Consider the following 14100-nt stretch of genomic DNA (forward strand, 5'->3'; position numbering starts at 1 on the left):
ATTGGCCTATATTTCTTATTTATTCCCACAGCTGTTTGTTGAAGGGGGAGACTATCTCAAAGTTATCTACCTCACCAAATACCGACCAATGCTGTGAAGGCAATACATCTGAGAAGTTGTCATCTGTAGAACATCCTTTCAGAAAAGTTAAAGATGTTTCCAGGGATGATGACCTTAATGATGAAAAAGGTACCTCCTTTTTAGTACAGAAGCAGCTAACTGAAAAACAAAAAGCATCCTCATTTAGAAGTAAAAAAGGAGCAGAAAGGGACTCTAATGATTCAGCTATCATGGCTCATATCAATAAAAATGATCAAAAAATGGAAAAGCTGAATGATAGCACAGGGCAAGCTGGATGTCAAAATCAGACTTCTAAGGGCTCTTCTCCCGATCATTTTAAGGAGAAAGATGAACCTCAAACCTTCATTACAGTGACAAGAATGACAAAAGCGAAGGTGCCGGGAGATTTGAGTCAGCCTGCAAATAGCTATCTAGAACAAAACAGAGCTCAGGTATCCAATAAAAAGACTAGAATGGATATCAACGGGAAGGGCCATAATTCTCCAGAAAATTTTGCTAAAGAAATGAAGAAAGACGTAGTGTACGGAAACCTGCCATCAGCACATCTAAACCAAACAGCCAAGAATCTGAAGAGAGAACCAACCTCAGCCTTGCGAAATCATGAGAAATCGTCAGTGGAACAGCAGGAATTTCTGATGGTAGCAACATCAGTTGGAAATCTCACTAAGATAAACACACAGACACCACTTTCTTATGCTGAAAAGAAATGGCACAGTGCTGAGCTGTTAAGTGCTGGAGTGTCCAAAACAGCCACAGATATGCTGGGGAACTGGCAAGAAGATGATGAAAATGAGATTTCTGATACTGACAGTTCCTATTCTGTAGATTCGCTCTCCTGTGCTTATGCAAAAGCTTTTGCAGAGAAACTGAAACAAGAAGATTTCAGCAGAAATAAATGTTTTGCCAACCCAGAAGATTCTGAGAGCGATGACAGTCAAATGTCACAAGACTCTCTGGTAGAAAAGGAAAATAAAGTCAAAATGCGAAATAAAAGCCAGTTTCACAAGTTAAAGGCTCCCCATCAGCCAGCTAGGCTTTACAAAAGCAGAACTGAACACCATCTTTCATCTCTGGTGACATCCTACGCATCACACAGGAGGCTGGGAAGGGCCGAAAGAAGCTTTTCTCTGGACAGCTTGGGTGATGGAGAAGAGGTACCAGCAGAAGACCCAGTAGAAGAATCCAAATCTGATTCATCTGATGAAGTGCCAGCAGAGATTTTTTGGAAGTTACAAACTCCAACATCACCAACTATACAGACTGAGGAAGACTGTGAGTCCAGAAACTGTGATAGAGATACAGAAGGAACAAGGTACAACCTAAAGCTGAGTAGTTCCTTCTACTTGGACACTAAATCACAGCCTGCTTCCAGTAATGCTTGCAAGCAGTTTCTGAAGGAGGCAACAGTCTCTTTTGTACAACAAGAAAGGTCAATTGATAGGCAGCTATATTATGGTCTTCCTGTGGCTGCTCAGTCTTCCTGTGACTCAAAGGTTGAAATTGGCAGCCCCAGAATAACAGTACCTTCTTCCCATGGAAATCTGGAATTTCAAAACGCTCATCTCTACTCTTTGAGCAAACCAGAGGGTTGGCTGAAGAAAGATGACCTAAAACAGTCAGCTGCTGAATTTTCTTTTGTTTCTGGCTCTAAGCAGATACACAGCATTACTCATTTATCACATAGTATAAATGAATTAAACTCATCTTTCTCCTCTGACACATCAGAAATACCTTTACCTGAAACAACAGCTGCAAGCAGAGTTTCTGAGAATGGATCATTAAATAGGATTACTGAGGAATGGACAAATGCTAATGAAAATTCTCCTTTGGAATCTCAAGACATAACATCCTCATTTGTTAGTTCAGTAGGACCAAGCTCTTCGTTTGTTTGCATTTCAGCAAAACCTGATTATTATGAACATTCAACGTCAAATCATCCTGAACAAGAACAACTGAATGAATTATCTTCTTACAGGTCTACCACTGAATGCACACAAACATTTGGCTGTTTGGAAAGCACCTCCACTGCAGACTGCTTGTCACTGGTACCTGGAAAAGAAGAGGATTCTCTCCCTACAACTCATCCAGAGCTGCCAAAAGATCACAATCTGGAAAAAGCACCTTTTATTTCTGTGTTGCCTGTGCATGTTTTGGAGCAGAGGAATGGCTGTGTAGATTCAGATTTAGAAGATGATTTCTTCAGAACTATTGAAAAAGATGACCTAGATGATGACTACAATAACTTGACAGAATCAAAGATAACAGATTTGAACACTGGAAGTGCATCTGTCAATTCACCTGCTGCTGAATCTTCCACAGGACTTACTTATAACATGGCCTCAACACAGAGTTCTGCAGTAGAACAAGTTCAGTTTGGAAACCATGTGCAGCTTTTTCCAAGAAGGGAAATACCAACATGTTGTGATGAAGGTTTCTTTCTCAGTAACTTAACAAATCAGAACTGCTCTCTAGGAAGCGTTTATGAGCTTCAGGTATTGGCTAGACAAGGAGCCGAGTCAGCTGTTACGCTAGGTCTTAGGTCTGGGGAGAGTAATTTGGAAACAATGCAAGATACAGATTATGAACAAATACCTGCAGAAGAAATAACCATAGACACAGATTTTTCCTCAAAGAAGGTAACATATAAATGTAACCCTTTAGTTCTAGCTTACAGTGCAAGTTATGACCAATCTGCAACACCAGTAGAGTTGTCTCAAAAAGAGAAAATCTGTATGGAAACAAGCATGGATAGCTTGGCAGAGATTGTGTCAGAAGCACCTTCATTCAGAGATGATGAAGAATATGAACCAAAGGATCCGGAGTTGTCTTCATCGAATCATTACGAATTCAAAAGCAAACCTGTTTCAAAAAATTACTCCCCTGAATGTGTGCTAGCAGATGGTCCTGTAGGCTGCTTATCCCAACATATTTCAGAAAATTCTACATTGTGCACTGACAATATAAGAGCAGAAAGCAGTGAAAGCGATTCTCAGGTTGTAGTTCAGAAGGACTTTCTACCCAAATATAAAAACCTAATGGTAAATGAAGCAAGTTACCTCACGGTGAATGTAAATGGGAAGGACACTGAGTCCTTCCCTGCTGCTGTTTGTGAGAGTACAAATAATTTGCTCCCAGAATCCAATTCAAGTGTATTTTACCAAGCTTCACCAAAAGTTAATCTTTTTCAAAGTGCTTCTGAGACTGAAAGTTGTGATAAATTATTGGAGCATGCCACAATAGTGAAAGGAGATGGTGATGCTACACCTAATCATACTATGGAAGTCGGTACCACAAAAAGTTGTTCTGACATAGATTCCAATGACCTTTGTACCACATGTTCTTCAAAATCACCAGGGGAAAAAAACAGTATGTATAAGCTGACTGACATTTCTGTGGAATTTGATGCAACTATTCAATTGGAAACAAAAACAAAGAATAAATCTTCACTTGAATCAAGAGTAGAGAAAGAAGCCTGTTTTGAAAGTGATTGCCCAGAGGACATTTTACTTGTTGAAGATCATGTAAACTCAGAATTCGGAGTATTTGAATACAACACAAATAAGTTGGCTACTGTTTCTCAAGAGGAGAGTCTGTATATAAACAAAGAATACAAGTTTTTAAGAAAAACAAAAACTGATCCAGAAGAAGCTATGTTTCCTTATCAGAATGCAAAAGCCAACACTGATGAAGAAGAGACAAAGTTGATGAATAGTGCAGTCAACTTAGAAAAAAACATGTTGGAAATTAAATCTGGACAGGTAGAAAGTTTACCTGACTACCCAGTACCCAAAGCCCAAAGTGTAACTGCAGATAGGAGTGCAGAGAATAAACCTATTGATATTGTAGCTTCTGAAGTTCAGTGTGAGGTTTATACAAACCTGTGCCTGACACATGAAGAGGCAGAGAAAGATGAATCACAGGTAGGTAGCACTGATGTGGAACACACTCAGGAATCAAAAGCATTCATGTGTTCTGATAGCTGTCTGAAAACAAACAGCTTTTGTCCAAAAAAGAAAAGTGAGAAAATAGAAATTGCTATTTATTCACCGGAGCTTTCTGTTTCTCCCCAAAACGCTCCTTCAGCTGTGTGTTCCCACACAACAGATGTTACACAGGATACGTTAGGCTTCCTTGATGCTTGTGAAGGGCTTTTACAGATAAACAGAACGACAGAAAATGTGTTTGATATGGAGGACGTAGCTGCAACAGTACTAATCACAGGTAGGCAAGGAAATAGTTTAGAAAAAAATGAAAAGCAAGTAGAGTCTAGCAATTTACCTGAACATTTTATACCAAATTGCTTACCCCATGCAAACTTTGACCAGGAAAACAAGGTTAGTGGATGTGAAGTGACTGAGAGTGAAGAACAAATTATCATGACAAACACTGAGGGACCAACTATGAAGCACAAAGTCATATGCGCAGACAAAAATGTTTTATTTCCTGAAGAGTCTTCAGCTCTGCATCAGATGAATTGTGATAGAGATGATGAAGAAGAAATTTTAAATCAGTATGAGATCCCTGAAAGATACCTTACAGCTTCAGGACTAGAAGACAATGTACCGTCAGTAGATGATTCACAGTACTGTGATCCTACTGAAATGAGGGAAGATGGTGGCTCAGCGGACCCTGCTACAGATGCAAGAAACACGGTGATGACAGATACTGATGTATATGAGTGTTCAGTTGATGATAATATTAATATTGACAAATATACAATTGGGCAAGAATCTAAACGTCTCCGCTTTAAAGAGGACAGCCACACATATATGAGTTGCTCTGTGCAATATCCTGAGCATGGCACTTCAGAAAAATTGAATGAAAGTATCATTATAAAACGTGAAATTTGTGGATTGGATTCCATAGGCTCCAGACTTGGTGATGAGAAAGTGCATTTGATGAATCTAGAACAAATGGACAAAACAGACAGAGAAAGGCAGATGTTTTTAGAAAACACAGAGGAGGTAGAACTGATCATTCTACAAAACCTCAGTGAACTATTCCCTGAAAACAAAGATGGTTGCCATGATGACAGCAGATTAGATGAAATCTTAAGAGAAAGCCAGTGGGTGTCTACCAGCTTTTCTGGAAGCAATGAAGATACCAGCAAGCAGCAAAATCCACCAGCAACACTGAAGTCTACTGAAAACATCCATGAAGATTCAGATAAAGACTCTCTGTGCCAGTCTGTAAATCAACTTTTCTATCTTGGAGTAATTGATAATTCTCATGTTGTTCCAGATGATCCCACTACTTTGGAAGGGCATACAAAACCATCTAATAGCTGTGCTGGAACGGGAGCGGTTCTTCCTTACTATGAAACACTAGTGGAGAATGAAGTCTGTGTCAGTACTCCAGGTAAAACAGTCAACAAAGAGGGAGCTGACGCATCTCTTTCTGATAAAATTCAAAGTAGAAACGAAGCTTTCCCACAAAACAAGACTGCTCTGGACAGACAGGAGGAAGAACCCGTTGTATGTAACAATATACCCAATTCTGCACCTGGGCAACCTGTCAGTGAGAACAGCTCTTCTGTGCTCTATTGTGTGGGCGGCGATGAATCTGAAACTGTTGCACTTAAGCAAGGAGCAGAAGAAAATCCATTTTCTGTGGAAAAAATTGATTCATCTGAAGATAAAATTCAGGATAATAGCAACTCCAATGAAGAACCCAGTGTGGATTTAATGGTTAACAACATATCAAAAGACTGCTTTAATTCCATAGAAGAACGATTTCAAGAGGAAAAGGATACCATCATGCCTGATTCACTGCACTTGGATAATTCAAACCTGCTTTCTTTTTCAGAGAAAGAAGTGATGGAAGATGTAGGGGAAAAAGCAAAGCATTCTACACAGGAAATCTCTTCTCAAAAAATATTTCACAGCATTAATATGACTGAGAAAGAACTTCACTCAGGGAGTCCATCACAACATGATGACAAGGAGAAATGCTTAAACACAAGTTGTAGTATAACAAGCAGTAAAAATGATAATGCAGGGTTTCCTGGTATATCTGGGTATCAGCATGAGCCAAGAGAAAATCAGGGACACAGGACTTCAGAAAAGTGCTGTGTAGACTGTCCAGAGAGTGCCATTTCTGAGAACATTTCTACCCTTTCAGAAAGTCTGAAAAACTCTCTGTGGGAAAATCCACATTCTAATAAAGAGCTTCTAAATTACAAGAGCAGCCCTGGTCTCATGCATAGCCCAGTATCATTTGCAGAATTTTTGATTGACAGCAATGGAGACAAATGTAAAAATGATGCTGTTCTCTCTGAAGAAACGAAATACTTTGAAAGAGAGTCAACTGATTTAAGCGTATCTGTAACTTTTCCTGATGTTCCTCAAAAAGGAGATGAAAGGAATAATTCTGCAGTAACAGAGGCCACAGATGCTCAGAATAAAAAACTCCCTGACGAAGCTGTGGGAACAGATCAAAATGGGAAAATAATTCAAGGTTCTTTCCAGAATTGCAATGATACTAAAGAAAACAAAATGCACGAGTACTTAGAGCACTACAGTAACACTTCTAGTATGACTGTACCAGAATCGGGCATGCTTGCTGTTCAAAGCCTACGGGAGATTGGCAGTAAAGAATCAAAGTGTCTTCCAGCCTACTTTGCAGAAGATGCTCCAACAGATAAACTGTTTCAAAGCTGTAAAAATTTCAGCGCTTTCAATACTTGTTTACTTGATGACTCAAAATCTCTAATATTTAGTCATCTTGAGGACTCACTTCAGGACCCCATTTTGACAGAGCAAGTATCCTCAGGTTCTGCAGATGTGCAGTCTGTAAAAGAAGATCTTCCCCAAACATGTGCAGAAGTTAATTACCCGTCCTTAACAGCATTTTCAGAATCTTCTTCAGCTGCAGATATAGACCATGGTGTAACTGGCACATGTGGTATTTCACATACCAGTATATTAAAGCACCCTCCATTTGCTGTTTTACAAATGCAAGACACTCAGTCTGATAAGTCTGTGGTATTTGATGAACCAGTACATGCTTCAGGAAGTATTTTACTTTCTCTTGCAAAAGAAAACAGGCATTATCCAGTATCAGACACAGACCCTACTTTGTATGAAAATTCCACTGTAGATGTGGAACCTGTATATGGAAGTAATTGTCAACAATTTGACAATGATATCAAAGTTGATCAGCACCACTGGGGTAAAGTTCTAGCGCAGAAAGCTTGTACAGAACACACAAATAAAGTTTCAGATGACGCTGATTCTCTGTCATTACCATCATTACCTCTTTGGGATACTGGAAGGTCAATTCTGGTTGAAGAGGGACAAATGAGAAAAATACTTAACAGAAATGAGGAACAACTGCATTCAAGTACTGAGGCTAAACAATCTGTAGTAGAGAAAAAGCAAAGGAAAACAGTAAATAGAGAAGCTGAAAAGCAAACTGCAGTATCTTCAGATTCTACAAGTGAATTAATAGACCCACAAGATGTAACGGATACAGATTTTCCAGGAGATGTTAACGTGGATCCTGAACACACGTGCGATTCATTTGGTCCAGCAAAGAGCAGAAGCAGTGATCCCAGACAACTGTATCACACTGTTTTAGGTTTTGAAAAAAGTCCTGCAGATCTGCAAGGCAACTGTCATTATGTGCCTACAGGTGGTGCTAATCCAGGTCAAACAAATACAGATGCTAGAAAATGGATTGTACTTTGCAAAAATAATGCAGGTTCAAGTATTGATGCTGATGCAGACAGTTGTTCAACAACAGGAGGTGATACAATGAAGAATGAGACTCTGAAATCAGAAAGACTGAAGTTTTATTTAATGAATAATGAAACAAACTCCTTAAAATTTTTAACAGAAGACCATGATTTGCCTACGCAAGAATCCAAATTGGTACAATTCAGGAGCAAAAGGTCATGGTCTGCTATCCAGAATACAAACAGCTGTACACGAAGTGAACAGAGACCTTACCTACAAAGTCATAGACTATCAGCCCCAGCTATTGCTGTGTTCTCTGATCTAGATTATACTTCTGAAGCTTCATCTAAGGTAGATCCTTTGTTATATTCTGCATCTAAATCATTACAAGATTTAAATATGAGTGTAGAGCCTCCATCACCAACTGAAGATGATCTTCATGGAGTTGAAAGATTTTCAAAGCAGGAATCAAAGAACTTTCTGCAGGTTAAATCTAAACCCAGATTTCAGCAAAGAATGACACAGACTAAGAAGCTTGCAAACTGCGATCTAAAAAATGTACATTATGCAGCAAGAACCCAAAGCAGCCAGTCTTCAAAAGACAGGACTGTTCATTCTCCATCTTTACTGCACACAGCTCACAGCGCTGTGGGTGCAGAAGAAAATACCCATTCAAAGAGCAGTTCTGTAGCTCAGTGTAGTGAAGGGAGAGCTGAAGAAGCTGGATACCAGCCAGGAACAGATAAGTTTTCACAAGACAATAAAGATGCAATGCATTTTAATTCAAGTGATATCAACCCATATATTCATCCGTGGCAACAAGATGAATTGTGCAAGATTGGTTGGAAGCAGTATGTTTTTGGAAGTGCAAGTGATGTGTCTTGCAATCAAATGCCTTTAAACCTGGACAGTCGTAAAGTTACGAGATGTTCCAGTGTGGACAATGGACTGAATTCTCAGAATTCTCCTTTTCATTCTCATCTCAGTTCATATGCTACTGCAAAAGTTTTGTCGAGCACTTTAAGCAGCATTGAAGGCCTTCAAGGATGGGATGTCAGACAAGGCTTCGAATCTGCTTACTCAAGTGACAATACCAAGCAGTATAGCAATGTATCCATTGAAACACCGAAAACTAACACAGAAAATAACACTGCTGAATTTGAGAATCCTTCAGTGCAGCCTGGTAACTCTGCAATGCAGGTTGATGAAATTGTACTGTTATATCCTTCTGAGTCAGAAAGGTCTTCTAAAAAATCACCAGGGATTACATGTGAGCAGGGAACACAAACAGTGGCTACAGCAAGGTATAAAAGGCAGAGAAGACACCAGAGAAGCTACACAGACATTTCTGCCAGAAAGCAGGAAACAAACAGAGATTTACTTCAGCAACATTCTTCTTGGACAAGCATGCAGAACCTCTCCATGCACCTGTCACAGCTTATCCAGAACACTTCTGAGCTATTGGGAAACCTCTCCCAACAAAATATTATAGATAATGAACAAAATGCCAAAATAAGCCAAAGAAAAACTGAAGAAGGTGCAAAAGCTGCTAGATCGGATAGCTGCACTCAAACTACAGCAGATATAGGCACTCAAACTGAGACTTTGGAAGAACCTCGAAGTAAACATGAAGAAAAACAAGTGCAGGTAAAAATGGAAAACGAATTAAGGGCAGCTCAAACAGCAGACTGTGATTTGGAAGGAGTAGTTGCAGATGTAGGTAAGATTCCCAAAAGGAAGGAGGAAACTCTCACTCTTGAAGAAAGAGCACAAGAACAAACAGAGATGAGAAATCTGAACAATCCTGACTTCCATGACAGTCTTGACAGCATTTTAGAAGATTCCTTTATGCGTCTGCCTTTCTTACCCAGAGCATCTACTCCAACCTTAGATTTTCAAAAAACATCATTAAATACACAGCAGAATGCTGCTTTTGCTAGTACCAGAGTTTCATCTGTCACATCATCTTCACTGAGTTCAGGGAAAGATGATTCTTCATGCACTGTTGTTAGCAGCCCTACTAATAGCACCTTTCAATCTCCAGCATCTTGTACTCTGGATAAAAGAAGTGTTAATGAACCAGAGGTTCCAGTAGAAAGAAAACTTCGTTACAAAAATACACTGTTAGTGGATAGGGCCTCCTCTCCTATTCTTACTCTTAGTGCTAGCCCCAAAAGCCAGAATGCTTTCAGTAAGCCTGCCTGCTCTATTAAGGAACCTTTGGGATATTCCGGTGATGCTTTAAGTCCCCTTCACAGTCAGAGAAAGCAAAGGTCAGGTCTGCAGTCTGGCATAGAACCTCACGTGGACAATTTTTCACAGACTGAAACAGATAGCGAATCAAGCACTTCTAGAGACAGCAAGGGTGTAAGAAACACATCTGGAGGTTTCTCAGATAAAAAAGCAGCCAAAAAGTTTTTAGGAAAGGATGGTTCAGAAGATGTGGAACAACAGCATAGATACACTGTTGGCGCACACACTACAATTTGTGCAAAACGACTGTATCACTCCAGCAGTATGTTAGAGGTCTCTGGCCATACGGAGGTTTTAACAGGTGATGTTAGAGACTGCAATCCACTGGCACGTTCACTTCGTTGCACGTACGTCACAGGGGGAGGAAGAGGCTCTTTAGGTGGAATTAGACATGAAAATTATGTTGGTAATTCTGATTCTGCTTTGATTTACAACTACTCACCTCCAAAATCTGACTTACTTTTTCATCAAAAAAGTAGTGCCACGTGTTTAAGTAAGGCAAACATTAATGAGTCCTCAGAACCTCTGGTAGAAGCATCTTCTCTACAATTTCGTGACTTCTGGAAAAATGAAAGCAGCTGCCCTCTCCTCTCTGATATGAGTGATGTGCAAACTTCCTTCCAAGATGACAATACAAGTTCTGTCACAGAAACTGAATGTGACACTGAAATTCCTCTGAACAAAAATACTTTTGTAAAGCCTTATAGGCCTCGGAGCTACAGTCTTCGTGACTTACCCATACACAATAAATTCAGCAACTGGTGTGGTGTGAAGGGCAGTCCTCCTCCTTCGTTACTCAGCCTGAGTGGCAGTGTAACTGACTTACAAAGTCAGGCAGAAACTAAGCCTGGAAGCAAACAAGCAATGGAAATAGAAGGGAAATCCCAGCTGTGTGACAGCAGAAGCAGAGAGATTGAGAGACTTCAGAGAGAACGTGCTCAGATTATGTCTGGCATACACCTGGATCTGCATCAGCATCCCCTTAGTGTGGAACTGACCGAAGCAAAGCTGAATTACGGCATTGGGGAAACGGACGCGCTGCTGAGGGTTCTGCAGAGTGGAACTGCAGATGACCTGATGGCCATTCCAGTAAAGCAACAGCTTTATGAAAGGTAAATTACTTAGAGTTGTATTAAGTATTTTGAATTCATTTCATGTACAACTTCATGCAGGATAAATAATACACAGTAAAGGGCACTTAATCACTTGGTCACACTGAGTGAACTATATGTGAAGAAATAAGTATTGCAATTGTTTTATATATAGTTAAATAATGCATTCAAAAGAAAATTTAGAGGTTACTTAAAGGAAACAAGGACAAGTATAAGATTCAGTGTAATTCAAATCTAATGTCACCCCAGTTTTAAAATTTCCAGTAGCTCTAAGAGTGGTCATGCATACCTGGTGACCATGCAAGTGTATTTCATTGACTTACTGCAGTGTAAAAATAATCAAAGCATCCTGTTTACACATCTCTTGCTTCTGTGAATAGATGTTGCTGTGTGAATATCCAAAACCAACATGTAAATACCCATAAATACGCAGAATGAATTATGAAAAAAATAAGTTCCTAAATTATGATTGGATTATAGAAATGTTTTGGAAGTCGTAACTAAAAAAAAAAAAAAAAAAAAAAAAACAAAACAAAACAGGAGGAGCTACATTATTCTTCTTCCTCACTTTTCCTTTTAAGACATTACAAGCCCTAACCAAGACCTTTGTATGCATTTCCTACTGTTATAAAAGCTGTGAAGTTTCAGAATTTCTGCATCTCTTAGCATGTGACTGAAGGGCGTACCTGCAGGGGGAGTGAACATTATTAGATTCCTATAATTCTTACATTACAAAGCTACCTAGTATTTAAGGCTTTAAAAAAACAACTGAACAGAAATTGTAACTTTGCAGGGTGCACTTTGTCACTCTAATTGTGTTTCTCTGACAGACACATGAGGACTATTGAAACCCTGAGGAAGGAAAGAGAAAAAAGGCTGCAAAGATACCACAGAAGCCGAAGTCTGAGTCCTCAAAAGCATTTCAGTCTGTTGCAAACACTGGATGCAAGTCACAGGGATCTAGAGCTCCCTAGCAGACGCCGAGAGTATCTGCAGCAGCTGAGAAGAGATGTGGTGGAAAATACAAGGTAGGGCATTAGAAACCTCCCTTTTACCTGATGATTATTAACAGTGCTCGCAATGTGAGTGCATTGATGAGACTCCTGTGGCAGTTGTCTCAGGATACTCAGTTGTCTCTCAGGAGAAACATGTACCATTATTCAAACATTCATTGAAATCTTCCATCAAGTTTATTTCAGTTTATAACAAGAACCTGATTTATACATATAATATATAGGAAAGCCAAGGATTCAGTCTCGACTCATTATACACTGTTATATTAGAATCATAGAATCATAGAATATCCTGAGTTGGAAGGGACCCTTAAGGATCATCAAGTCCAACTCTTGACACCGCACAGGTCTACCCAAGTTCAGACCATGTGACTAAGTGCACAGTCCAATCTCTTCTTAAATTCAGTCAGGCTCGGTGCAGTGACCACTTCCCTGGGGAGCCTGTTCCAGTGTGCAACCACCCTCTCTGTGAAGAACCCCCTCCTGATGTCAAGCCTAAATTTCCCCTGCCTCAGCTTAACCCCGTTCCTGCGGGTCCTGTCACTGGTGTTAATGGAGAAAAGGTCTCCTGCCTCTCGACACCCCCTTACGAGGAAGTTGTAGACTGCGATGAGGTCTCCCCTCAGCCTCCTCTTCTCCAGGCTGAACAGGCCCAGTGCCCTCAGCCGTTCCTCGTACGTCTTCCCCTCCAGGCCTTTCACCATCTTCGTTGCCCTCCTCTGGACACTCTCTAACAGTTTCATGTCCTTTTTATACTGTGGTGCCCAGAACTGCACACAGTACTCGAGGTGAGGCCGCACCAGCGCAGAGTAGAGCGGGACAATCACCTCCCTCGACCTACTAGCGATGCCGTGCTTGATGCACCCCAGGACACGGTTGGCCCTCCTGGCTGCCAGGGCACACTGCTGGCTCATATTCAACTTGCTGTCTACCATTATATTGTTATATTGTTATTGTTATATTATGTGTGTTTTCTCCCACTTACCTATCCTTACAGAGTTCAAGAACCAAAAAGAAGAAGCATTCAGCACCCTTCAGAGATTGAACTGATGCTCAGAGACTATCAGAGGGCACGAGAGGAAACCAAAACAGAGATTGCACGAGCTAGGGACAAACTTCGGGAGAGAGCTGAGCAAGAAAAAAGACGTATAAGGGAGCAAATATTTTCTCAGTTACAGAAGGTGAGCGTTACAGAGGAAATTTTTTTGCATTGTATACATCGATGCATGTTTTTTAAAGAAACTTCTGTGGTTCAGTAATTCTCCTGTTTGACATAATGCATAGAAAAACCAAATAATTAAATCCAAATTTGTGCTTAAAACGATCTCAGTAATACTGAATTGATGTACTGTTCATGCTTCTGAAGTACATCTTTCTGGAGCTGTTGTTTCTTGAGCACAATTTTTCTGCAAGAAACTTTTGTTTTCTCATTGGATCAAGCTTACAGAGGCATCCTGCTGGGCATATGCCCAGTCTTTGGAAAACTTTAAAAAGGTAATCTTGATTTTATTTCAGCATATAGTTAAACAGAAACGCCATAATTGTTGTTGTTGTTTTGTTTTGTTTTTCCTGTTTCTCTTTTTAGACTGTCCTGTGTATGTGTGTTTAACCTGTACTTTTATTTCTGCATTTTGTTACCCACTTCGCACTGTCTGAGTGTGTGAATTTTTCATCATTACTCAAGGACAATACCTTGTTGGGAGGTACCTCCTCTGCCCAGTTATTGACTATACTTTCATGCCTTAATCTTTGTCACTGCCTGAAAATGCAGCATTAGTCATAGCTGCAGACTTCCTCTCCTCATATGTGCATATGTGGTGAACACTCATTTCATTGCTGTCCACCCTTTAAGGCACCTAGAATTCAGGCATCTCCAGTAGATGACTGGATCTTGCTATTTACTTTAGACCAGATCTTATCTGCTTCCATATCTGTTGTATGAAACATCAAAGTACTTCAACTATG

General features: G+C 40.0%; 1 protein-coding gene across 6 annotated transcripts in view; it reads left to right on the forward strand.

The window, feature by feature from the left end:
• STARD9 (StAR related lipid transfer domain containing 9) overlaps positions 1 to 14100 on the forward strand; it is a 106318-nt gene that overhangs the window by 84668 nt on the left and 7550 nt on the right. For all 6 annotated transcript variants that reach the window (XM_027458580.3, XM_027458585.3, XM_027458581.3 and 3 more), the window contains 3 exons: positions 32 to 11122; positions 11953 to 12150; positions 13133 to 13316. In XM_027458580.3, the coding sequence (XP_027314381.1) occupies positions 32 to 11122; positions 11953 to 12150; positions 13133 to 13316 (11473 nt within the window). The remainder of the gene's footprint in view (positions 1 to 31; positions 11123 to 11952; positions 12151 to 13132; positions 13317 to 14100) is intronic.

Source organism: Anas platyrhynchos, chromosome 5, assembly GCF_047663525.1.
Source record: "Anas platyrhynchos isolate ZD024472 breed Pekin duck chromosome 5, IASCAAS_PekinDuck_T2T, whole genome shotgun sequence".
Lineage (NCBI taxonomy): Eukaryota > Metazoa > Chordata > Aves > Anseriformes > Anatidae > Anas > Anas platyrhynchos.